This window comes from Pan troglodytes, chromosome 21, assembly GCF_028858775.2.
Source record: "Pan troglodytes isolate AG18354 chromosome 21, NHGRI_mPanTro3-v2.0_pri, whole genome shotgun sequence".
NCBI lineage: Eukaryota > Metazoa > Chordata > Mammalia > Primates > Hominidae > Pan > Pan troglodytes.
Genome location: NC_072419.2, coordinates 56866673 through 56892309, shown reverse-complemented (window position 1 = coordinate 56892309; position 25637 = coordinate 56866673). Strand labels below are relative to the sequence as shown.

Genomic DNA, 25637 nt, shown 5'->3' with positions numbered 1-25637 from the left:
TAGCCAGGAGGCTGTTGAGGCTGGGGGGAGTGAGTTGGAGGCGGGATGGGGGATAAGTGCAGAGAGGGGACAGGGTCTTTCCTGCACCTCTGGGATGCTGGTCACCTTGGCAGGCCTCAGTCATCCTGAGAACATGGGCATGCAGAGCAGGTGTCTGTCAGGGGAAGCCCCTCTGGGGGACTTGCTGTGGTCCCTGGGGTGGCTGGTGAGGCCGCTCCCGTGTCCCCTCTCCAGTCTGTCCTACAGCAGCCAACACAGCAGGCCTTGCTGCTGGGTGGCCCAAGGGCCACCTCCATCCTCAGCTACCTGTCTGACAGCGACCTCCGGGGTCCCAGCCTAAGAAGCCAGAGCCAGGAGCTGCCTGAGATGGACTCCTTCAGCTCTGAGGACCCCCGAGACACGGAGACCACCACGTCGGCGTCCACCTCAGATGTGGGCTTCCTGCCCTTGACCTTCGGTCCCCACGCCTCCATTGAAGAGGAGGCTCGGGAGGACCCCCTGCCCCCAGGTCTCCTGCCAGAGATGGCCCACCTCTCTGGAGGCCCGTTTGCAGAGCAGCCTGGCTGGAGGAACTTAGGAGTGGAGAGCCCCAGCCTGCCACAGGGCTCCCTGTTCCACAGCGGCACAGCCTCGAGTAGCCAGAACGGCCACGAGGAAGGGGCAACCGGGGACAGAGAGGACGGGCCTGGCGTGGCCCTCGAGGGGCCTCTGCAGGAGGTCCTGGAGTTGCTGAGGCCCACGGACTCCACCCAGCCCCAGCTCCGGGAGCTGGAGTACCAGGTCCTCGGCTTCCGGGACCGGCTGAAGGTATGGCCACCCCGCCCCAGGCGGCGGCCCTGCTTTGCTGATGGCATGATGACTGGGAGTGGGGGGCTCTGGGGCCACACAGCCTGGGCCGACATCCTGGCCTCACCTCTGCGTGACCTGGGTGGGCCGTGTCTCTCTGGGCCTTGGTTCCCTCATCTGGCAAGCGGGGATAACAACAGCCCTCATGGGGCTCAGGAAGATTCTAAGAGTTCACAGTCTAGGCTCATGCACATCCAGCCAGAACCTGGCCCCATCTCGCACCTTCTGACCTGGGTGGGCGGGGCTGTGGCTCGTGGCTACAAACCCAAACTTGGAGTGTTGTCAGGGTCGCAGCTGGCTCCATGGAAGGCCCCACGCAGTTCCCTGTTTGCCTCATCCACGCACCCTGCACTGAACCTTCTCCACAGGGCTCATACCCCGGGGCCGTTCTCAGTTCACAGGAGGGCTTAGGTGGCAGGTGGCTTTCAGAGGCGCTGACCTAGGCAAATTATTACATTCTCCTCTCGTGTTTATACAAATTTGAATGTACATCAAAAAAATGTATACCACTAGTACCTACTAATACATCAATTCACTTAAGGGTGTCCTTCCCTGAACACCCTCTTTTATTTTTTATGTATTTATTTTTTGAGATGAAGTCTCGCTCTGTTGCCCAGGCTGGCAACAGAGTTGTAGTGGCGCCATCTCGGCTCACTGCAACCTCCTCCTCCCAGGTTCAAGCGTTTCTCCTGCCTCAGTGTCCCGAGTAGCTGGGATTACAGGTGCACACCACCACGCCTGGCTAATTTTTGTATTTTTAGTAGAGATGGGGTTTCGCCATGTTGGCCAGGCTGGTCTCAAACTCCTGACCTCAAGTGATCCGCCTGCCTCAGCCTCCCAAAGTGCTGGGATTACAGGCATGAGCCACTGCACCTGGCCTGGACACCCTCTTTTAAAGGGCAACTCCCATCTGGCCCCGGCAGGCCCATCCCTTCCTGCTCTGTGTTCCCGCGGTCCTTATGCCCTCAGACTGGCTGTGCACTTCTCTGATTTTGCTGTTTTCTGTTTTCCCCTCTTTTGTGTAAGATACACTTTGGCACTGAAATAGTTAACAGCTCTCTTCAAACCCATTTTATCACCAACCACACCTCCAACAGGACAAATCAACACAGGGGAAAAAAAGTTTAATTTCTCATTTTACATCCATAACTTTAAAATATGTTCTGTTTACCACTACTATGGTTGTTAAAAAGGACCTGCCTGAAAATTTCCAGAAAAAAATTTAAGAAGTAATGTCAACTTTTTGGTACTTCATGTTTTTCGTTTTTCTGGAGACAGGATCTCACTCTGTTGCCCAGGCTGGAGTTCAGTGGTGCAATCTTGGCTCACTGCAACCTCTGCCTCCTGGGATCACACGATCCTCCCCCCTCAGCCTGCTGACTAGTTGAGGCTACAGGCACACATCACCATGCCTGGCTAATTTTGTTTATTTTTTATAGAGACGGGTTCTCACTTTGTTGCCCAGGCTGGTCTCAAACTCCTGGACTCATGCAATCCTCCTGCCTCAGCCTCCCAAAGCGTTGGGATTACAGGCGTGAGCCACCGTGCCTGTACCTTTTTCGTACTTTTTAACAGCCTTTTTTTGTAGACTAATTTGAGTCAGCATGCACATTTGTCACATACTTGTATTTTGAAAAATTACACCCAATTTACATAAAAATGTTAATGCCGCAATAATGTAATCATTTTAAACGTCTTTAAGGAACTTTTCTTTTTTTGGCAAACGAAGTCAGAACAATGCAAATTGATTACAGACCGTGGTTTTTGGTTTGACTTTCTGGAGAGAAATTACACACACACACATTTATGCAAATCTATGTGTATACGATGGTGGGCGCAGTGGCTCATATCTGTAATCCCAGCACTTTGGGAGGCCAAGGCAGGTGGATTGCTTGAGGCTAGGAGTTCAACAGCAGCCTGGCCAACATGGCAAAACCCCGTTTCTACTAAAAAGACAAAAAAATTAGCTGAGCATGGTAGCGTGCACCTGTAGTCCCAGCTACTTGGGAGGCTGAGGCAGGAGAATCACTTGAACCCGGGAGGCGGAGGTTACAGTGAGCCAAGATCGCACCAATGCACTCCAGCCTGGGCAACAGAGTGAGACTCTCTCTCTCAAAAGAAAAAAAAAAATTGTGTGTGTGAGCGCATACATACACACATACATATACACGATTTATCCTCATTATTTGTGGATTCTGCATTTTGGAATTTACCTACTTGCTAAAATTTATTTCTAACCCCCAAATCAATACTCGAGGCGATTCCAAAGTGGGTTTTGGGGCCGGGCAGAGTGATAGAAAATCTGAGCTGCTCAAAGCGCACATTCCCAGCTGAGGTCAAGCGAGGCAATGCTTTGCCTTCCTGTTTCAATGCCCAAATGGTAAACAAGTGTCCTCATGGTCTATTTAATGCCATGTTTTTCAAGTTTTTGTGCTTTTTGTTGACAGTTTCACTGTTTAAATGCCTCCCAAGCCCAGAGCTTCAGTGCCGGCTGGTGTTGCTCAGTCCAGGAAGCCTGTGAAATACCTTACAGAGAAAATGTGTGTTAGATGAGCTTCCTTCAGGCATGAGTTGTAGCGATGCTGGCTGTTGAGTTCAATGTTAATGAATCAAAAATAGCTTTTTTTTTTTTCTTTTTTTTTGGAGACGGAGTCTCACTCTGTTGTCCAGGCTGGAGTGCAGTGGCACGATCTCAGCTTACTGCAACCTCCACCTCCTGGGTTCAAGTGATTCTCTTGCCTCAGCCTCCCTAGTACCTGGGGTTACAGGCACGTACCATCATGCCCGGCTAATTTTTGTATTTTTAGTAGAGACAGGGTTTCACTATGTTGGCTAGGCTGGTCTTGAACTCCTGACATCAGGTGATCCACCTGCCTCGGCCTCCCAGAGTGCTGGGATTACAGGCGTGAGCCACCACACCCAGCCAACAATAGCTATTAAATAAGGTGTCTTTAAACCAAAAGACACATACAAGGTTCGCATTGCTGAGTTGATAAAACTGCTGTGACCAGAGGTTCACAGGAACCTAACCCAGTAACTCCCTTAGGAGCAATGGTTCAGCTTTTGCTGATTCAGTTTTTTTGCTGTGATTTTATAGAACATAACCCCCTCCTTTTTTTTTTCTGAGATGGAGTCTTGCTCTGTCGCTCAGGCTGGAGTGCAGTGGCGCAATCTTGGCTCACTGCAACCTCCGCCTCCCCGGTTCAAGCAATTCTCCTGCCTCAGCCTCCTGAGTAGCTGAGACTACAGGTCTGTGCCACCACACCCGGCTAATTTTTGTATTTTTAGTAGAGATGCAGTTTCATCATGTTGGCCAGGCTGGTCTTGAACTCCTGACCTCAAGTGATCTGCCCGCCTTGGCCTCTAGAACATAACTACCTTGACTATTGAGAATCAGCAGTCTACATGCATGTGTGTATTGATACACACTTACATACACACGTATGCCTATATTTTTGTATTGGAAAATGTGATCTCTGCAACTAGCCTTGTTATTCCCTTCGTCCTCAAGATTTTCTCTTTGGCTCCGCGGTTAGGATCCTGGTTTGGTTTTATGGCTTCTGCTTGGGCTGTGCCTTGGCTGCAGTTTGTGTTGGACACAAGGCCTGGGTGGGGTGTGCTGGGAACGGGGGCAGGAACCAGCCCCAGAGCCAGCCACGAGTTGGGGACAAGACAGAAATCTCCAGGGAGGGAGCTGCCACTGGAGGCTCTGGTGACTTGACCAGTGGCGGGTTGGTGGCCCCAACACTCTCCCTTAATCTGTTGGGGAGAGAAACCCAACAGGGAGGAGGAACCTGGAGCCCACAGGCCTCTGAGCCTCGTGAAGAAGCGTTTGCCTGACCTACACCATGTATTTAAAATACTTTGAAATTTGTTTTTGGTATTTCAAAACTGGGCAGTTTCCCATAAATATCCATGTTTTAGGGTTTTCTTAGAACTGGGCGATCTATGAGCACGGCCCCCTCTTAGGGAAGGCACCTGCGCTCCTGCCTCCCCAGTCCCCGCTGGGGCAGCTCACTCACTCCTGCCATTGGCCTTGTCCCCGTGGGTGTTTGAGATACAGGGGAGGGTTTTCAGATCTGTTCCCCTCAAGATTCTGCTCCTACCTTGTCACAGGCCATTCAGGAGGGACTTTGGGGGGTGACACGCCCAGTGCCACGCCTTGGGCCAGCGGCTGGGCTTGTGCTGGGGGACGGTGTGTGGGATTGGGGCTTGGGACCGGGACATTGCCCAGGTCTGCCGTGAGGCCCCTGGCCAGTGTCCCGGTCGGGTGGGTGGGGCCCGGTGTTGCCCTCAGGTCTGGCCGCTTCATCCACAGCCCTGCAGAGCACGGCAGGAGCACACCTCGGCCGAGAGCCTGATGGAGTGCATCCTGGAGAGCTTCGCCTTCCTCAATGCCGACTTCGCCCCGGATGAGCTGTCCCTGTTTGGGGGCTCCCAGGGTCTCCGGTGAGTGTACCTCCTTCCAGCAGTGACCCAGTGGCCAGCACTCCCACCAGGTGACCCGAGCTCCATGTTTCCTGCCAGCCTCCCGGTCTGTTTCTCCCACTGTCCTTGGCTCAGCTCTTGTCACTCTATCGTGCACCCTTCCCCATGCCATCCCCGCACACTCCCCACTTGGCTCAGAGCCGGTCCTCAGAGACCACGAAGTGGGTGAGATCACCCCAGCCTGCCCCTGAGCCTTCTGCTCCAAGGAACCAGCTTTTAGTATTATTTTTTAAACCTTAAAAAATAATCACCAAGTATATAGTAGAAGTTCTTTGAGGCCAGGCACAGTGGCTCACGCCTGTAATCCCAACACTTTGGGAGGCCGAGGCAGGCGGATTACCTGAGGTCAGGAGTTCAAGACCAGCCTGGCCAACATGATGAAACCCCGTCTCTACTAAAAATACAAAAATTAGCTGGGCATGGTGGCAAGAGCCTGTAATCTCAGCTACTCAGGAGGCTGAGGCAGGAGAATCACTCGGACCCGGGAGGCGGAGGTTGCAGTGAGCCAAGATGGCACCACTACATTTCAGCCTGGGCGAAAGTAAGACTCTGTCTCAAAAAAAGAAAAAGAAAAAGAAAAAAAAAGCTCTTAGCCCCTAACCAAGGTGCAGCGGTATCCAGTGCTGTTCCCTCTGTCCCACCACAGGGCCCACACCTGTCATGACAGCTTCCTTTGAGGCTACACAGCCTCACCTGCCCCAGCCCCCGAGGGCTTCTGCATCCGCATCTCACCACATGGAAGAGCAGAGGCTCAATTCCTTCTCCTCGCCTCTCACAATCCCACGGACGAGTGCGGTGTTTCGTGCCACACTTGCTTCCACCCTTCCTGAGTGGCTGAGTGGGTCGGGCAGCAGGTCTAGCCTCTACCACAGAGTGGACTTGGTGTGAGGCGCTCTTGCCCACCGTATTTCATGCACCCCTCACGGCCTTGAGTGTGGGGCTCCTGCCTCCTTTGATAGATGAGTCACCTGAGCCTTGGGGAGGCAGACTTGTCCAGCGTCACAGAGCTGGGATGAGTTGGAATTCTCTTCTACCTCCACGAGACATCCCGGAAGACGACTGCCCACCCTGCCTTCCCCAGGCCCTTGGCCACACCTCCCAGCTCTGTTTCGAGTTGCTGCCACCCTTTGTTCCTTTCCCCTTCCTCTTCAGTGGAACTTCCTGGGACCTGGAGTGGGCCTCCTGACCTGGGCTCGCTGGGAAGGGAGGGTTCCCCCACCCTCAGAGGGAGCTGAACTGCTAACTGGAATGGTCACCCAGTTCTCAATTCAACTCAGAAAGGACCGGCCCCTGCCCCCACCGTCATCACTGAAAGCGTCATCCAGGGAACTCACAGCCGGTGCCCCAGAGCTGGATGTGCTGCTGACGGTACACCTCCAAGTCTGCAAAGCTCTGCTGCAGGTGGCTGGGCTAGGGGACGTGTCAGGGAGGGGCAGACAGGGGTTTGGAGTCCTCTTCGCAAAGGCTCATCTTGAAGGTGGTGGGAAGCATGAAGGGGTGACAGACCTGCATCCTGGAAGCCCGTGAGACTGAAGCTATTCCCCAGTGGAAGAGAGGCAGACCAGGGTCTGGGTGAATACTCGTGTGGCTCTTACGCAGGCCAAGCCCTAAACCAAAGGCTTTGGTGGTGACTCTCATCTATAGGTGCCAGAACCCTAATGCAAACTGGCTCAGCCAACAGGAAAATTTATCGGCTCATGGTATTGAAAGCCTCAGAGGTAGGCTTCAGGCCCGGCTGGATGCAGGAGTTCAAATGCTATCAGGACTAGGTCTCTCTCAGTTCTGCTTTGCAATGTGGGTTGGCTTCACTTTCAGGCAGGTTGGTCCTCCTTCTGGGGGCAAAGGTGGTCCCTGGTAGCCCAGCCTGCATCCCATTAGCTCAGCCACCTTGGTGAAAGGGGAATCCCCAGATGACAGTCAGGGAGCTGCCCCCGGGACAGAAGAGATGGGCACAAGCAGGTGGGAGCCACAGCCGTAATGGCTGACCTCGGTGGGCATGTTCCATGCTAATCTGGAGCATCTGGGCTGCTTTCCAGAAACTGGCCTCCCCTAATTTATCAAGGCTGGTCCAGGAATGCCTCCTGGAAGAAGTGGCACAGCAAAAGCACATTCTGGAGACACTTTCTGTCCTTGACTTTGAGAAAGTCGGCAAGGCAACATCCATTGAAGAGAGTAAGTAGCTGCCTGCCACCCAGGGGCTGCCTATGTGAGCGGCACGGGGACGGGATCAAAGCTCGGGGAGCCTCTTCTGCCTTCCTAATAGCCAGAGTTAATCGGGGCCCAGAGTGGAGGCTGTGGCTGGGCTGGGCTCAGAGATACACACTCTTTGCGGGGAGGTAAGGGAGACAAGTCTTGGAGTTGCAGCACACTCTTCAGTCAGCTGTGTGACTCTAGGCAAATGATTCACCTCTCTGAGCCTCTGCTTCCCTATCTGTATAGGAGGAGGGCACTGCATGGGGTTCAGTGAGGTAACCCCAGGCCACATTCAAGGTGCAGAATGTGCCCTCAAACAGTAGCTGTGATCCCAGCTGTGCCTCTGCCCCGTGGAACCTCCCCTCAGAAGGCCAGGCTCCTTGTCTGAAAGGAGAGGCTGGTGACAGCAGCCCCTCCCACGTTGTTGTGGGGACTGCAGGTGGTGGCCCTGGTAAGATGCTTAGAGCCAAAGTTGCTCATGTGTCACATGGGAATGCAGGGAAGGGACCTCGCATCAAGCCACACCGTCCCCTCCTCCCTACCCCCTCAGGTCCTAGTGGAGGGAAACCTTTCGGGTCCTTGACATGTGCTCTCCCCGAGTCACCATTCAGGTTTCTGAACTGGGGCTTTCAGTCATCCCACAGGCCTCGCGGACGAAGGGGTGCCTGAAGCTGTGGAGAGGGTGCACAGGGCCTGGCAGGGTCCTGTCCTGCCCTGCCACGACGCTGCTGAACCAGCTCAAGAAAACCTTCCTGCACAGAGTCAGAGGGAAGTACCCAGGACAGCTGGAAATAGGTGGGTTCCCTTCTGTCCTGTCGTCCCCTCCCACAGAAAGGCTGTATTGAGTCTCCAGGGCCTTCAGGGTGGCCACAGCTGGCCTCATTTCAGCCCTGTCTTCACCTCTGTGTCTTCATGCCATCAGACGGAGGAGGTTTCTCAGCTTCAGTGCGAGTCACCGCACTTTCACTGGGCGAGAAGGGGCCTCCACCTGGGGCCTTCTGAGCAGTCTGTGGAGCCCTGAAGCTGCGTGCAAACTTGGTGGGCCGGTGCATTTTTTTTTTTTTTTTTTTTTTTTTTTTGAGATGGAGTCTCACTCTGTCACCCAGGCTGTAGTGCAGTGGCACAATCATGGCTCACTGCAACCTCTACCTCCCGGGTTCAAGCGATTCTTCTGTCTCAGCCTCCTGAGTAGCTGGGATTACAGGTGTGCACCACCAGGCTTGGCTAATTTTCTTTTTTTGTATTTTTAGTAGAGACGGGGTTTCGCCATATTGGCCAGGCTGGTCTCGAACTCCTGACCTTGTGATTCGCCCGCCTTGGCCTCCCAAAGTGCTGGGATTACCCGGCCGCCAGAGCATTTTTCTGGGGACAGATTCCATGCCTCCCACCAGAGCCTGACGGGTAAAGAATGAACCTTATGGGAAGGGAGGCAGGCAGGGGCCCACGAGGGTATCTAGAAATGCTGGCTGGACTGCGTTCTTCCCCAGAATTTGCCTTTCTCTGTGGAGCAAGTGAAAGGTGACAGTCATGTTCCAAGCACCACCTGGACTGCTTGTTGACATGCATATTCCCAGGCCCTGCCTCCGGGATTTTGATCCAGGTGTGGTGTGGGGCCCAGGGCATGGGGATGAACCCAACACGGTCTGACTCAGGGTGAGTTGGAGTCACAGTCCTGACTCCAGCTGGGCACACTCCTCCCCTACGGCACAGGGAATGCAGTGAGGGACACCTGCCCTCGTGCCATCAGAAACCCTTTTTTTTTTTGAGATGGGGTTTCACTCATGGTTGCCCAGGCTGGAATGCAGTGGCGCAATCTTGGTTCACTACAACCTCCACCTCCCGGGTACAAGCGATTCTCCTGCCTCAGCCTCCAGAGTTGCTGGGAAACAGGCAGGCACCACCACACCCAGCTAATTTTGTATTTTTAGTAGAGATGGGGTTTCACCATGTTGGTCAGGCTGGTCTCGAACTCCTGACCTCAGGTGATCTGCCCACCTTGGCCTCCCAAAGTGCTGGGGTTACAGGCGCGAGCCACTGCACCCGGCCCAGAAAGCCTTTTAGCTGACCAGGCTACTCCCAGCTGAGAAGCGTGGAGGGTCGAGGTCTCAGTTTCTCCTGATGTACTCTCCCCTTTGGCCAGCGTGCCGCAGGCTCCTGGAGCAGGTGGTCAGCTGTGGTGGGCTGCTCCCTGGAGCTGGGCTCCCAGAACAACAGATCATTACCTGGTTCCAGTTTCACGGCTACCTGCAGAGGCAGAGCGTCTCTGACCTGGAGAAGCACTTCACCCAGCTCACCAAGGAAGGTAAGACTGGGGTGGGTGGCTGTCATAGCAGAGGAATATCCACGGAGCCCTGTCACATGCAGTTTCTCAGGTTATAATTGAGAACCACTACATCCATCCCCGCCAACTGTTCTTTTGGGAACCCCGATTTAATGAGATTCTGCGTTCAGCCGATGGGGGCTGATATTAGCTCCAAGGGAAGTCAGCTTTAAAAAGCACGGAACAGAGGTCAGAGCTGGGTAGGAGGGTGATCTTGGCTGGCCAGAGTCCCTGGAAGTGTGGGCTGTGGTTTTATTAATTTTTGGAGCATATTTGACCCCTTGTTAAAAGGCCTTCCTGGAGATTCCAGGAGCTCCCTGTGAAATTAGTCCAGGCTGGGCCTTGGTGATCATCCCGGTGGGTCTGGGATTTGTTCCTCTGTGGCTACTGGCAGCAGCCAAGCAAACTTGCAGCTGTCCTGCCAAACTCCCATTCAGGGGACCCGGGCCCACATCTTTCCTGTCTTCTAGTGACACTCATCGAGGAGCTTCACTGTGCGGGACAGGCCAAGGCGGTCCGGAAGCTGCAGGGGAAGCGGCTGGGCCAGCTCCAGCCTCTGCCCCAGACCTTAAGAGCCTGGGCGCTGCTCCAGCTGGACGGCACTCCGAGGGTGTGCAGGGCGGCCAGCGCTCGCCTGGCTGGTGCAGTCAGGAACAGAAGCTTCCGGGAAAAGGTACGTTGTCCAGGGCAGGTGGCAGCCCCTGGCCACAGATGTGTGGGCATAGGTAAGCAGGTGTTCTCATGGAAAAGTACAAAGAAGTGAGTGCCAGGGGCTGCAGTAGCTGTGAGCTATTTTGATGGAGGGACCTGGGCTACGATCTAACACACATGAATGCACCTTGCTGCTTCCAAAGCAACACATCTGTTAGGCCTCTGAGATGTCACTTGCACGCTGAATGTTTTTCTTAGTGCGTTTTTTGTCTGTTTGTTTGTTTAGACAGAGTTCTGCTCTGTTGCCCAGGCTGGAGTCCAGTGGCACGATCTTGCAACCTCCACCTCCTGGGTTCAAGCAATTCTCCTGCCTCAGCCTCCTGAGTAGCTGGGATTACAGGCGCCCACCACCATACCCAGCTAATTTTTGTAATTTTAGTAGATACAGGGTTTCACCATGTTGGCCAGGCTGGTCTCAAACTCCTGACCCTGTGATCCGCCTGCCTTGGCTTCCCAAAGTGCTGGGATTACAGGCGTGAGCCACTGCGCCCAGCCTTTCTTAGTGTTTTGATAGTCATCCTTATTTACTTTCAATTAATATTCATGGCTACCTGGTAATGGGTCATTGTGTTCAGTCCATTTGAAAACCAAGAGAATGGACCTCTCTGCTTTTTCACTCTTGGCCTGTGACTACTGTACGTTTAAGGCGCCACACCCTGAGGGGTTCAGGAAGGGTGACATCAAGGGCATAGTCTACACTGATGGTCTCAGCTCCAGACTAGAGAGGAAATCTCCAGTTCCACTGCCAATAGCCCTTCTTGGAGCCCATCCGCCTACTTTGTGGTTGTTTTTAACTCTTTATTTGGAGACTTTTGAACTTGCAAAAGTAGACAGAGCAATATAATGAATCCACCTGCACCCATAACCCAAGCCCAACCACCATCAACCCATGGCCAATCCTGCCCCTTTCCCCTCCACTCCCCTGTATCACTTTGAAGCAACCTGAGGCATCCTATTTGACCTTAAATAGTTAACTATATGTGTCAAAAGGTTAAGAATTCTTTCAAAAATCACAACTCTAACACCATTATCTTATCTAAAAAATTAACTATCAATTCCTTTATATCATATATCTTATGTTCAAATTTCCAAGCCTCAAGCATCCTGTTTTTTTGTTAAAATAGTATCTACATAAGGACACACATTGTGATTGGCTGATGGCTTCCAATCAATCTAAAGGTTTTTTCCCCGTTTCTTTCTCTGCTTGCAATTAATTTGATCGATCCCAGGTTGACCTAGACTATCTAGACTTTGGTGCTTGCAGGAAGTTTAACGGTAGTTTAATGTATTTCCCTGTCTTCTGTATTTCCTGAAAACTAGTAGTTGGCTTCAAGGATCCACTGAAGTCAGGTGTATTTTGTTTTTTGGGTATGGGGGTATATAAACAAGGCCTCCATGGGAAGCAGAGGCTGCAGGGAGCCGAGATTGTGCTACTGCACCCCAGGCTGGGCAACGAAGTGGGACTCTGTCTCAAAAAAAAAAAAAGGGCCTTCATCTTCATGTGACAGACTTTAGAGAGTAGGAAACACTGAGATGGGGGCCAACCCAGTGACAGATCGCTTGGCCTCAGATGAGGGTGCTGAGGAAGGAGTAGGCTGCCATGACCTGGGACCCTGGGGTTAGAGGCAGTGGGCAGTGTCACATTTCCACACCGATGTGGCCTCACAGCCTTCACCAGAGCCCTGTGTAGGAGGAGCGGGAGGACCCGATCCTACTCCCAGTCTGTCTTCCCAAAGCAGCAGACACTTTGGAGAGCCACCTGCAGATGGAAAGGCGGCCATTCTCTTTTGGCTCTGGGCCCAGGTCCCTGGAGCCAACTCTACACCTGGGCCCCTCCATCGCCCCACCCGTGCAGTTGAAGGTGCAGCCACTCGACTGAGTGAGCGCAAACCCACTCCTGGGTTTCCCTTTGCAGCCGCAGACGCTGGACTCCACTGCGGGCCGGGCATAACCCTGTGTGCTTTCTGACAAACCCTACAATAACACATGAAGCAAGTGCCAGCTTTGTTTTCAGCTGAGTCAAGTTAGGCCCAAAGACATGAACTGATGTGGCCATGGTTGTGAGACCGAAGAGGGCAGGGTCACCGCTGGGATTGGACAGGAGGGCTGAGGGGAATAGGCAGGTTTCCCTCTGGCCCGAGGCAGCAGCCTTGCCCGTTTTCAGCTGAAGAGGGCAACGCACATGGGATGATCAGTTCTTCTGTTGTTCTGAGCTGGGCATCTGATTTCTCTGATTCAGCATTTTATAGACAGCAGTTTCAGAATGCACTTCCGGAATATTATTAGACAAAAATAGCTTTCTTCATTGTATTAGCCCTGGGATCTGTTTTTAGGAATAAATTAAACACCACAGTATAGATCTTGTGACTGTGTACACATGGCCCAAAGATGGACCGATCGTGTCCTGAACATTGTTTAGAGAAAGATGGGCACAGCGTGCCTTACTGTCGGCACCTGGTGGCTGATGGACCCAGAACCATGGACTCCACTTCTGCTTACCCCTCCATTCACAGCCTCCTTACTCTCCCCAGGCTTTGCTGTTCTACACCAACGCCCTGGCAGAGAACGACGCAAGGCTCCAGCAGGCCGCATGCCTAGCGCTCAAACACCTCAAGGTGAGCCTGACGTTTCCCCATTAGTGGCTGACAGAAAAGCCTGCTTGTGGTTAGGGTTAAGGTTAATTAACTTCAAAATGATTCCACTGGGGCTGGGCGTGATGGCTCACGCCTATAATCTCAGCACTTTGGGAGGCCAAGGCAGGCAGATCACCTGAGGTCAGGAGTTTGAAACCAGCCTGGCCAACATGGCGAAACTCCATCTCTACTAATAATACACACACACAAAATTAGCTAGGCGTGGTGGCACACGCCTGTAGTCCCAGCTACTCGGGACTTGAACCCGGGAGGTGGAGGTTGCAGTGAGCTGAGATCGTGCCACTGCACTGCAGCCTGGGTGACAGAGCAAGACTCCATCTCAAAAAAAAAAAAAAAAAGTTATAAAATAGAGATAGAAAAGAAAGTTATCCATCATCCTAGAATGTAGCAGAAACAATGGTTGACATTTTGGTATGCTTATTTTAAAAGTTTGTGGGTGTGTGTGAGCATTTAAAATTGTTGATCCAAACATAGTTTAAAAACAGTCAACAAAATAAGAACATTTTGTGTTAGACTGGCAGCACTTTAGAATTCTTTTTTTTTTTTTTTTTTCTTGAGACGGAGTCTTGTTCTGTCACCCAGGCTGGAGTGCAGTGGCGCAATCTCAGCTCACTGCAAGCTCTGCCTTCTGGGTTCACACCATTCTCCTGCCTCAGCCTCCCCAGCAGCTGGGACTACAGGCGCCCACCACCACGCCCGGCTAATTTTTTTGTATTTTTAGTAGAGACGGGGTTTTACCTGTGTTAGCCAGGATGGTCTCGATCTCCTGACCTCGTAATCTGCCCGCCTTGGCCTCCCAAAGTGCTGGGATTACAGGCATGAGCCACCGTGCCCGGCCTAGAATTCTTTATTTGTGGTGTTTTTTTGTCTTTTTTTTTTTTTTTCACTTGAGAATTCTTTATGAAGGGGCTATCAAGTGTATACCTTAATTTAACCTACTCAGCTGCTTTCATAGGAAAGTTTACTTCATCCAATTTTTATCATAAATCATGTCATTATGATCATGTTTGTGCATAAAGCTTTAAAAAAACATGGAGTTCTGAATTATTTCCTTAGGCTAGACCCAATTCTAGGACCGGAGAATATGAGCATTTTTGAGACTCCTGATACAACCCACACATAGATCCCATGGATGTGAGGGGATGCCCGCTTTCCCTCAACCTCACCTGCATTTGGAATTGCACAGTTGCTAGATGAAAGATAATTCAATACAGATTGAACTCCCATTCATTCTGGGATGGATCAGCAGGAAATTCTAAGAGGAGAAGCTGGTTAGGATCAGAAAACCAGCGAGGGCCAGGTGCCCAGTAGAGGGCGCTGCAGCGCATGCCGGTCCTTGGCCTGCAGGAGCAGCCCGGGGGCATGTGCCTGAGTTGGGCGAAGTACTGGCACAGGCTGTCCTGGAGAGTAGGGCAAGGAGAGCGTGAGGGAGGCAGGAAGGTCCAGAAAGCAGCAGGTCTCCTTTTCAATTCTAGCCTTTCAGCAGGCATCCAGGATGACGAGTTCTGCTAACAGCCTGGCTCCCTAGCGGGTGTAAGGGCTGAAGAGGCGAGACGCTTCCAGAGTCCAGAGGTGCCTCTCATGAACCTGAGGCCACCTAAAAAACCTGGAAGCCTGGAGAAAAGGAAGGGGCTGAGGCCCCAGAGACCATGCTAGGACTGGCCCTGCAGGGCCACTAAGTGGACTCTACCTGCTGTTGAGAAGGCCCCCTAAAGGGTTCTTTTTCTCCTAATCTCGAACAGGGCATTGAAAGCATCGACCAGATTGCCAGCCTGTGCCAGTCTGACCTGGAGGCCGTGCGGGCGGCAGCCCGGGAAACCACACTGTCGTTCGGTAAAAAGTGGCACAAACTGTGCAGCGCAGCAGGGTTCCTGGGGCCCTTAGAATCTGCGAGAGGCCACACCCAGCTCTCCCAGCAGGCAGAACAGCTCTGGGGCACCCGGGATGGGCACCGTTAGCAGCCCTGGCACAGAGCCGACCTCCACCCTTTGTAGCATCCTGCCAAGGCAGGCCTCCTCCATGGCTGGGGTGGCAGGGAGTGTTCGCTGTCTTCTTAGACCTTTGGGATAGAAGCCAGAGGCGAGGCAGGGTTCCCATTCAGCGGAACATCCTAGAGGTAAAGACAAGGCCCCCAGGCCACGTGAGTCACCAGGTGGGGGCTCCCGCACATACTCCCTCCCCTGCCGCTTTGCAGAGACCACTGAGACCCACAGTCACTAAGCACTAGGGCCACCATGGCCCAGGAGAGTTGGAAGTGCCAAGGCAGGATCCAACCCGCTGACAGGTCCCTTTGCTATTTCAGGTGAAAAAGGACGGTTAGCTTTTGAGAAGATGGACAAGCTCTGCTCAGAACAAAGAGAAGTCTTTTGCCAGGAGGCAGATATTGAAATCACAATATTTTAAAAAATCCTGGCTGATGAGCACAAATCTCACATCGTTTTTTTTGCTGCTGCCCAGCCTGGACATAGCCTGCACTCTGGGTAATGGTGCTGTGCACTCCTCCAGGAGCGTGAGCTGCCCAGAGCTCTACCTGAGACTCCGGCCACTGACCCAGCCCCAGGGCATGGGCTGGTCTTTTGTACAGAGGCAGAAAAAAGCAAGGCAAAGGTACAGCATTCCAGGGGCTGCACGGCCTCAACAGAGCGCTCAACTTCTGGCTGAGGGTCTGTGTGACCTTCCCCGAGATGCAGAGCTGAGCCAAACTAGGTGGCCACCTACAAAAGGGCCAAGGCCAGGCAAGTTGAGGCCCTAAATAAAAGGCTCCAAGACAAGTGTGTAGAACTCCAGGCCTCGCTGCCGGTCAGCTGCTCGGCACTTCTGCGTCAAGAGGCACTGGGGATGCAGCAGGCTGGCAGGTGGCTGGCCCTGCTAATGCAAGACTGCTCAGGCCATTTCAGCAGCAGCCAGGTGTCACCTTGGTGAGCTGGGGAAGGTGGGAAGGCACAAAGCCAGGGTTTCTACAACCACACTCTCAGCCCGACTGACTTGCTGCCAGAGTGCTGGTGGAGCTACAGACGGCGGCTGGTGGACTGTGAACCTCACTTTCCCTATGTTCAGCAGCACAAAGGGAAGAAGCCACCACATCAGCCCAGGAGCCCTGAGCAGCACGGGCAGTAGGGCCACTCACTTTGGCCATCCGCACCCAAATGCAATCAACCCAGCTTCGGAAGCTACCCTAGGGTCTCGTCAATAAACCGCTAAGAAGCCATCAACTGGCCTAAAGAAAGAGTTCACTGAAGAACGCAATTGCTTTAAAGAAAGAAAAATTAGTTTCCTATTTAAGTCTTAAAAAAAAGCAAACCATGTCCTGAGATGTCTGTGTTAATAGTGCAGAGAGAACCTAGGGTTTGAGGTTGCTGTAGCAATGGCATTGGAGAACTTTAACTTGAACATTCTCATCGATACTTCCTGGACATATTTTGTGTTTTTAACTTAGTATTTATTTGCCTTGTTCATATGTTCAATTTTCTGAAATTTCAATTAAACTATTGGTGTTTCACTTTTTACCCAAAAGAGTAGACAGCAGTTGTTTCCCCAAATACCTGCCAGTGAGGAGGTCACTCCTGTGGTCTTGTGGTGCGCTGTGGGGACACTCGGAGGGTGGCCTCAGGCAGCAGCTCCGGTAAACGCAGTCTCCAGGCTTCTCTGCATATTCTCGAAGGCTCCAGGCGTGCTCTCCCCTATATGGGCACTCTGTGGCACGGCCTTTGCCCTTTTGTCCCATCTGATTTCTGGCAAACCCTCTCTTTTTAAGCATCAGCAGTACCAGCCTAGAGCAGGGGTCCTCAACCCCCAGGCCACAGACCGGTACTGGTCTGAGGCCTGTTAGGAACTGTACTGCATGGCAGGAGGTGAGTGGCGAGCGACTGAGCATGACCACCTGAGCTCCATCTCCTGTTAGATCAGCTGCAGCATCAGGTTCTCTTAGGAGCGTGAACCCTATTGTGAACTGAATGTGTGCAAGAGATCAGGTTGCAAGCTCCTTATGAGAATCTGATGCCTGATGATCTGAGGTGGAAGTTTCTATCCCAAAACCATCCCCCACCACCCCCAGGCCTGTGAAAAAATTGTCTTCCATGGAACCGGTCCCTGGTGCCAGAAAAGGTTGGGGACCACTGCCCTAGAGCATCCTCCCTCTTCTTGAAAGCTTAGATGCCCTTTTTTATACCTGAAATGGTGGAAGCCACACTGACTTCTGCAGCCCCAGGCCCCTGTGGGTCCACATGACCACAGCCTGTCCTCTTCCCAGTCTCATGAGCCTGGGCCTGCAGCCAGCTTTGAAACAGTCGAGGAAACTTCGAGGGTACTGGGGAACTCTTCGTACTATTTTGGCAACATTTTGCAAGTCCAAAATTACTTCAAAACAAAAAGTCAAAAAAATCACTTTGGGGGGGAATTTACATTGTTTAATTTTGTACACAAATGAAAAACTATACTAATTTGTCTTATTTCTAAGTCAATTCTATATCAAATGGACTTTACGTACTGAGATGTGGTAACCATTGTGTCTTACAGGTAATTGGGTAAGGGATATGGTTTTGAGATTACAACTCAAAACACTGTTCTTCAAACAACACTGGTAAGTTTGTTAAGTTATCTGAGGGCCCTACACAGGCAAAGCGTCAATTTGGGAAGGAAATGGGCTGAGGCCTAAGGTGTTCAACAAGCTCACAGTCAAGGAAAGCGCTCCAGCCTGAGGGTGCTGGCAATGCAGGGATGCTGAGGTTAATTCTTAGAAGTGGAAAACTCTAACCCCAGCTGATTGACAACATCTGTTTCACATCAGCAGGGATAGAAAGAAACAGGAGTTACTCATCCTGGTTTAGCTCTATTAAGCAAAGAAAAAAATGGGAAGCACCCCAAATTCATGTTCTTTAGAAAAAAATTTTATTGTTGCAGCTAAAATGCAAACCCATCATGAATATGGCAAGTTGGAAAACTGTACAGTCTGACAGTTCTGTGAGGTCACAGAAGACCCTGAGACACGCCCCCCCGCCCACCCGGTCATGCAGCCACGTATCCACACACACCTGAAAAGGTATTATACCAAAACACCTTGCTTTTTTTGTTTTTATTTTTGTAAAAATGGTTTATTCCATGGCCATTGTAAAAAATAATGACCTGATGAGTAAATATTGGCTTAAGGCATATAGCAGAGCAGCTCGCTACCTCTCTAACATAATGTATAACAAGGTGGAGAGCCAGCTGCTCTCCAAGGATAGGAGGTTAAACCAGTACGTCCATTTTGAAATGCTACTATATATACACACCCAAACTACTACATACATATACAGGACTTAAAAACAACAAGCCCAGCTCAGAATGCTTACAGCCTGGCACCTAAGCCCTATCCACACCTCACCACAGCTCTGCAGGGTGACACCTCGAATGTTCCCACCACAGAATTTCTCTGTACTGGCTTCTACCACGAGAAAGGCAAAATGTGAAAATGCTGGCAAGAGAGTAGCTCGGGAGCTACAGCTGCCGTGTTTTTCATGTTAAAAAGCCACTTAATGTGGAGGTCTTCAGTTCCCTTTGCAGGAAGAGTCGTGAGCACCATCAGGCCCCACAGGGTTTGAGGGTGGGGCAGACGCGCCTCTCTCGGCAAGGTGAACCGGGACGGAGACGGCGGCAGGCTGCCTAAAGGACCGTCACCCAGGCTGTTTCAAGAAGTGTGGTTTCCAGCAGTTGCCTCTCTTCCAAATCACGGTCTGCTCAAGAAGAGTGTTGACTTGGAATGGCGGAGGCTGATCCCAAAGGTGGGGGGCGGGGGGTGTCCCTGCTTGCCTAAATCATGTCCAGAGTGTGAGGTGTGAATATGGCTTCCCATACCCTTGGAATGTCTGAGTTACAGCAAGACCCTGCTGTACCAGGACAGGCTGGGCCTCACCAGGAAGTCACTAGAGTGTCATGCCAGGAATTAGGCAAATGCCTATTCCTGGAAAACTGCACCCTATTGCTGAGCGACAATGACTTCAGCAACAGGCTTAGGAACCACAGCCATGTAATGATCAGGTCATGCACAGGCAGGTTGGACTTGGACATGGGGCACATTAGTAAGCAGAGATCAAAGTTTCTCATTTCAAGCACATATTTTTCATCAGGACACAAGAAGACCTTACATGCATTCTAATACACACGGGGGAGCAGTGATTGAGAACTAGATCTAGCAGATAACAGGGAGGAGAATAAGCGGGACAAAGTAATCTCACATCATGTTTCTTATTAAATACCCACGTGTTCATTATATATTATAGCATTGTTCTATCTTCTCACGTTACCCACAATATCACTAAATAACAACTGCTTACAACCGTCCTCCTTCCCAGTACTGGTCTGACGCAGCAGGCCCATGGCAAAGTCTTCCATTCCCAGTACTACCTGAGGATTTATTATTGTACTTTTTGATAAAGCCCTTGATGCAAGGCTGACATCAAAAAATTTTAATACATTATTGGTTCAAGAAAATGCTAGTGCACTATGGATGCCTTTGGGGAAAAATTTGTTTAAATAAATATGGAGTGGAGAGTTGCTCCCTGCAGATTCAAGGGGGGGCTGTTGGCGTGCCGCCCGCCTGGGATGCTCCAGGAGGGAGCCCTGGGTGGGGCGAGCCCCGAGACGGGTGCAGGCCCCTTCCGTCTGCGCCGCCAGCATGGTACTCTCTTTCACTCTCCTCAAAAAATGGCTTGTGGATTTGGTACTCAAAGTGGAAGGGGCAAAAAGTAAAAGGATGAGGGGTGAGACACACATCCAGGGAAGATGGGTTTTAGTGCAGAACCAACGTCCGTCCGGGGCCCGGCTCTCTACGCGGTCCGGTGGCCCTTACCTACCGCGGCATGCCTGCTAGTCGGGCGTGGGCTCTGCGGGCAGAGGCGGACAGTGGGTGGAGGTGGAGTGAAGGAGGGTCAGGCTATGTGTTGCTGTTGAACAGGAACTGGAATGAAACCAAACAGTTCAGATGAGCCCAGACCCGCACCCGCAGAGCTGTCACCTCATGCATGACCCCGGCCACACCCCCCGGCAACTTCAACCTCCGAGGGAGCAAAGGGGGTTTTGGTTTTATTTTTTACAGTAGCCCCCTCTCCCCAAAAATCATCCCCAAGGAAAAAATTGTTTGCATTTTGCAAAACCATCTGATGTACTCAGATGGCCACCTGGAAAGAGGTAAAATATTTAAAACGACGAAAAAGTCTTAGGAGGTCATTTCCATGGCCAGAGCTCTGAGGCTAGTCCTCTCTCTTCCCCTTACTTAACAGCAACACACGTCTAACGTGTGAATTTCTGCTGAAATGGCACTTCTCCCAATGAGGTGGAGCCCACTCCTCTGAATTAACAGCGGGTTGACATGCCAATGGCCACCCTGTGGTGACCTCTGACCCCCAGGCAGAGGCCTCGAGGACACCCATTTATGGGGATGGGGTGATGAGGGCTGGTACATGAGCAAGATGGCTGTCACAGGAGGGAGCAATGGAGAAAGGACAATGGAAACCCAGCAGGGACACCCTGAGCAGAAGCAGAGGCAGGTTCTGTTTTTCTAGACGGCCTTTTGTTGCTGTTCTTCTTATAGCGGGAAAGCTCAAAGACCCTGTCCTGGCTCAGTGTGCACACAGCTGAGGGGGGCTTGAGCGCAACAGCGTCCTAACCCTCTTCTCCAAGGGAGTTTACATTCGTAAAAGTTTGGGATTCCTTCCCTGGGAAATCAAATATAAATTATATGGCTGATTACATCACCTAAGGGTATGAGAAAGTTTCATAAGTGCCTACTTGGTTTTTTTTTGTTCCAGAAATAACAAAAAGCTGCTTTTTATAAAGGTTAAAAACAACAATGTGTTGTAATTCTATTTTTTTCCAAAAACAAAGGAATAAAAAAAAAAAGAGAGAGAGAGAAACAGACGTATTTGGCATTTTCTCTACTTACTCCTGAATAGGTTAAGGCCCTGAGATTAGACTCTTATATTCTTGGGACCAGAGGGCTCCTTAAAACCCCAGTGCATCGATCCTTAATTCTCTTGTTAGCCCTTCCACAGTTCCAGACTTTAAAAACCTTTGATCTGTTTCTTCTGAGACTGGCTCAGATGCACCACAGAACTGAATCCTACCATCGGGCTAGCGGCCAGTGCTCTCTGCACACGAGCATCTCGCCAGCGCGTCTGTCAGTGGAAACATACCCTGTAGCAGAGGTAAGCGCCGGCCGTGAGGACCGTAGCCACGCACATGTTGACCAGGAAGGGCTTCCAGTAACTCAGTGCATGGTCCTCGTCCTTCTCGGGCAGTGACGGCTCCCCTTTGGCTGGGGAGGCAGCCTGGGCACCTCGAAGACTTCCCCCCACGACCCGACTTCTAACTTCAGTGTCTTGACTCATGCTGAGGAATCAGAGGGGCAGAGATGGGTTACTCACTTTGGAGAAAATGAATGGCAAGGATGCTGCTATTGTGGCAGGAATTCTAGGAAAAAACAAGCCACGTGTAGACAGAGTTGGATGATGTTAACCTTCCAGCGAGCCAGCCCCCTCTGCTTGGAGGGAGGGCCAGGCCAGGGCCCACATCAGCCTGAAGTCCACTTGTCACCCCCTCCCCCAGGTACTTCAGATAGCACCCACACCCAGGGTAGGGTTCACAAGGTGCCTGGGCGACTGGTCACTGTGAGGATTTATCTGGCTGGAGGACTCACTGGTGTACACACTGTTGTATGATTTGCCTTCTCATGTACTGCAATTGCAATGTCTGGCCACATCAGTACACCCAGATCTCTTTCTTTGAGAGCTACAGAATATCCCAACACCGGGAGAGAACATAATTGATCAGGTCCCTGGTTGTATCATTGGCCTGTCTCTAATTTTTCACTACTACAAACAATGCCACAACAAACACAACTACCTATACACATCTTTACACACTTGTTTTGAGAGTTGCTGCAAAGTAAATTTCTCCATGTATACAACTGCTGGGTCAAGTATGCACACGTCTTAAAACTTCCCTCCAGAAAGCAGGTACCAAGGGCACAGCCGGCAGTCATCTCCAGCTGGAACTAACACCTGCTCATTCTGCAACTTTCCGTGCACGGCCACCTACTGCAAGCAGCCTTCCCTGACCACCTCAGCGGACACCTCTATCACATCACTGTCCATGGGCCCCCACCAAAATATGCTTTGGGTCTGCCTTTTTCCCAGCAAGATGGTCTAGAACACAGACCAGGGGACATGTTCTAGTTAACTCAGTACACCACACATATCAATAGGTACTCAATAATGGTTGTTAACCTGCAAGGAAGTAAAATGGGATTTAATCAAGACCACATAAAAAAGGTTACATTCCCCAAAGGACCACTGTGGGGACTGAGGGCACTCAAGCCTGGACATCACATTTCAAGACTGTCCGGAAACCTGGGGGAGGGCGCTGTCGTCGGGGGGGTGGGGGCAGGAAAACCCTACTCGGTGGCTCCGAGCCCCTCATTCCAACAAGCACCACAAGGTGGCACTAGAAGCCCACAGAAGTGGCTCATGTCCTGCGGCCACCCTATGCCCAATACCGGACCTCCAGCAGCCAGGAGTGGAGTGGCTGTGGTCCACGCGCCCTGTTCCCCAAGGATGCGGAAGCGCTGCTTGCCAACAGGAGGCTGCGTCCACAGGGTTTCAGTACCAGCGTGTGTTTCTAGAACAGAAAGTCATTTCCCCTCACCCCAACAAGCTGGGACCCAATCATATTACCTTTCGATGCCGTAGGGTGCGGCATTTAAGGGGCTTCCTTTTTCTTCCTTGATGGGGCAGTCTTTATCCTCCTGGGTCTCTTCCTTCACCCACTGGTGATTTGGGAAGAACTCCCTGCATTTCCCATTGTGTGGCTCCAGGATTCGTTTGGGTGGCCGGGGAGGTGGGGGGATGTGCTCGGGTGGGGGCTCCAGGTCCTCGTGGGAAAGCTCCTTCCACTGATCCTTGAAAGAGCAGCAAGAGGAAGTCCTATTAGTGTTCACTTCGGCTGGTTTGTCAGGAAATCCCTTTGCATGAGCAGAGATGACGGCTTGGCGAGGGGCTCTCGGCCTCTCAGGGCTGCAGCCATGTACTTGGAAGATGAAATCTTTTGAAAATAAAGTCTCGTCTTCCTATCAATGCTCTCTATGTGAGCACTTCAAAGGCACAAAGTGCGACATGGTGAACATTTTGACAACTTTCTAGCTATTTTAAACATGAAGGGTAGCTATTTCCCCTGACACCAGACGGTGTTTGAACTTTTACAACTGACAGCCTCCTTCAAAGACAAAAAAGTTAAAATGGTCACACCTGGATTCAAACAAAGGCAATGCTGACCTGCACGGAAGAGTCCCCCATGATGAATTTGGCACCTTCGATCACAGCCAGGTAGGAGAAGCGCAGCTGGTCGGCTGTCTGGATCAGCCCCATCCGAAACTTCCTCATTTCTAACAGCACTTTCTTGATATCAACGGAAGAAGGGTCTTTCCTCTTGTCCATCTGAAAGCCAGAGAGGATATATAAGTCAGCCAGGTCCAATTCTCAAGGGCAACGTTAATAACACCGTTAGATGTCTGTCCCCTCCCAATCTCATGCTGAAATGTGATCCCTAGTGTTGGAGGTGGGGCTGGGTGGGAGGTGTCTGGGTCAGGGGGACAGGTCCCTCATGAAAGGCTTGGTGCCCTCCCTGAGGCAATGCATTCACAAGAGATCTGGTTAAGAGTCTGGGACCCCATCTCTTGCTCCTGCTCCCCTTCACCTTCCACCATGACTGGAAGCTCCCTGAGGCCTCCCCAGGAGCCGAGCAGATGCTGGTGCCATGCTTGTACAGCCTGCAGAACCGGGAGCCAGTTAAACCTCTTTTCTTTACAAATTACCGAGTCTCAGGTACGCCTTTATTAGTAACGCAAAAACAGACTAACACAGTGAGTCTCTGTATTTTGGAAGAGGAGTGCTTCAGTTTCTACTTAGGAAAAAACATCACAGCAGAGCAGGTAGAGGAACTCCCCAGGGCACCCGCGAGGGCCTCCTTACCAGCAAGAGGCAGGTATCAGCCAGACAGAAGGTTCCAGACCTGCCGATGCCTGCACTGCAGTGCACCACAACGGGCCCGTGCTCCGGGCTGAGTGACCCTGACTCTCGGACTTTGAAAAGAAAGTTCAAGAATGAGGCTGGTGATTCAGGGACTCCAAAGTCAGGCCATGTGGTATAGTGGAAATGTAAGATCTCTCGAGTTTCTTGGGTCTGAAAGAGAAAAATACTCATGATGATTCTAAAAGCATCATCTGTACAGAAATCACTAATTCCAAGTACACACAGAGTCACCTTCCACTCATCTACCTCTAAGAGGAACATTAATTCTCAGACTTTCTCCCAGGGTCCACACACCCAGTCAACAAATACCACACCCTGGGGCCAGGCCCTGGGCTTGACACTGAACCTGCAGGGTGTGCCTGCTTAGACTTCATTTCCCTTCGGATTGAAGAGTCCCCTCACCTCTTTTCTCCCTATCACTTCCACTGTCTACATGGTTACAACTGGTTTCTCTCTGTCTCACGAGTCACAATGATGCTGGGCAGCCACCCACAAAATCTTGTCATAAAGCCCTGCAAGGCCTCCCGTGAAAAAGTGAACAAGGAACAGCAGGTGAGGCACTGGCTCTGGGCAACTTTCAGACGGGGCTTCAAGATGATCTGGAGGTTTCAGAGGATTGTCACTTTACAGAAAAAAGTAGCAGACTTGGTCTCCAAAGACTGGTGACTCCAAGGTGTGGCTCAACACCCAGCTGAAGAGGCGGTCAATGCGAACAGCATCAGCTCATGAACCGAGTGTGTCCTGCATGCTGGCGCTGCGCTCTCCCACCAGCTGCTCCAGGCAGGCACTCCCATCCATTTTCCAACGAGGAGGTGGACGTTTGGAGGCAGAGAGTCCGTGCTGAGAGCCTGCTGCAGACACGGTTGAAAGGTGGACCCCAGCCCTTGTCCCAGAATGTCTCTTCCATGGCTGGGTCTGCCCCAGAGGAACAGAAGTAATGGCCTGGCGTCTGTTTCCAGCTCTGCTCCTTCCTTGAGGCTTCTGGCGGCTGTGATCAAAAGGCAGCCCTCGCTGGGGGGAGTACGCAACATCTTCAATGACCTAAGAGCTCCTAGTAAATGGGAACCAGTCACTTGGTAAGCAAGGCCCTGAGAGGGAAAGGGCTCTGGAAGTGAAAGTCTCCTAACATGGGCCCGGGAAGACAGCCACAGACAGGAACCATACCAGCCTGGAGGGTTTCCCTGTGGCCCAGTGCCAGGGCCACCTGGCGAGCAGCTGATGGCAGAAGGATTCAGGCCAGAGATCTGCTCATGATGCCTTCCTTCACTTGACGAATGTCCACACTATGCCAACCATGTGCCAGTTACCGTGCCAGGGAGGCGGGGGCAAAGACACCACCTCACCCTCACAGAGCTCATGGCATAG

At 51.7% G+C, this 25637-nt stretch overlaps 2 protein-coding genes, 1 long non-coding RNA gene and 1 other non-coding gene across 9 annotated transcripts in view; 1 reads left to right on the top strand and 3 right to left on the bottom strand.

The window, feature by feature from the left end:
• Window positions 1-16718, top strand: part of RIPOR3 (RIPOR family member 3) — a 106168-nt gene extending 89450 nt beyond the window's left edge. For 4 of the 5 annotated variants that reach the window (XM_016938128.4, XM_016938129.4, XM_063803106.1 and 1 more), the window contains 9 exons: window positions 235-807; window positions 5165-5295; window positions 6612-6735; window positions 7371-7506; window positions 8161-8322; window positions 9668-9829; window positions 10318-10520; window positions 13090-13173; window positions 14955-15170. In XM_016938128.4, coding sequence (XP_016793617.2) covers window positions 235-807; window positions 5165-5295; window positions 6612-6735; window positions 7371-7506; window positions 8161-8322; window positions 9668-9829; window positions 10318-10520; window positions 13090-13173; window positions 14955-15170 — 1791 coding nt within the window. Of the gene's footprint in view, window positions 1-234; window positions 808-5164; window positions 5296-6611; window positions 6736-7370; window positions 7507-8160; window positions 8323-9667; window positions 9830-10317; window positions 10521-13089; window positions 13174-14954; window positions 15171-15514 lie in introns of those variants that run through there. The other variant, XM_514720.9, reaches the window with a different exon arrangement.
• On the bottom strand, window positions 14157-17568 carry LOC134809188 (uncharacterized). The gene is made up of 3 exons (XR_010154285.1): window positions 17381-17568; window positions 16755-17161; window positions 14157-15322 (listed from the first exon to the last, which is right to left on the bottom strand). It is a non-coding gene; the product is annotated as an uncharacterized LOC134809188 (long non-coding RNA).
• MIR645 (microRNA mir-645) lies at window positions 16954-17046 on the bottom strand. The gene has a single exon (NR_035965.1). It is a non-coding gene; the product is annotated as a microRNA mir-645 (primary transcript).
• Window positions 17569-18076: 508 nt separating the features above from the next.
• Window positions 18077-25637, bottom strand: part of PTPN1 (protein tyrosine phosphatase non-receptor type 1) — a 74983-nt gene continuing 67422 nt past the window's right edge. For both annotated transcript variants that reach the window (XM_525354.9, XM_016938131.4), the window contains 5 exons: window positions 24213-24422; window positions 23517-23678; window positions 22920-23143; window positions 21381-21576; window positions 18077-20146 (listed from right to left, as the gene is read on the bottom strand). In XM_525354.9, the coding sequence (XP_525354.2) occupies window positions 20123-20146; window positions 21381-21576; window positions 22920-23143; window positions 23517-23678; window positions 24213-24422 (816 nt within the window). In that variant the 3' untranslated portion in view covers window positions 18077-20122. The remainder of the gene's footprint in view (window positions 20147-21380; window positions 21577-22919; window positions 23144-23516; window positions 23679-24212; window positions 24423-25637) is intronic.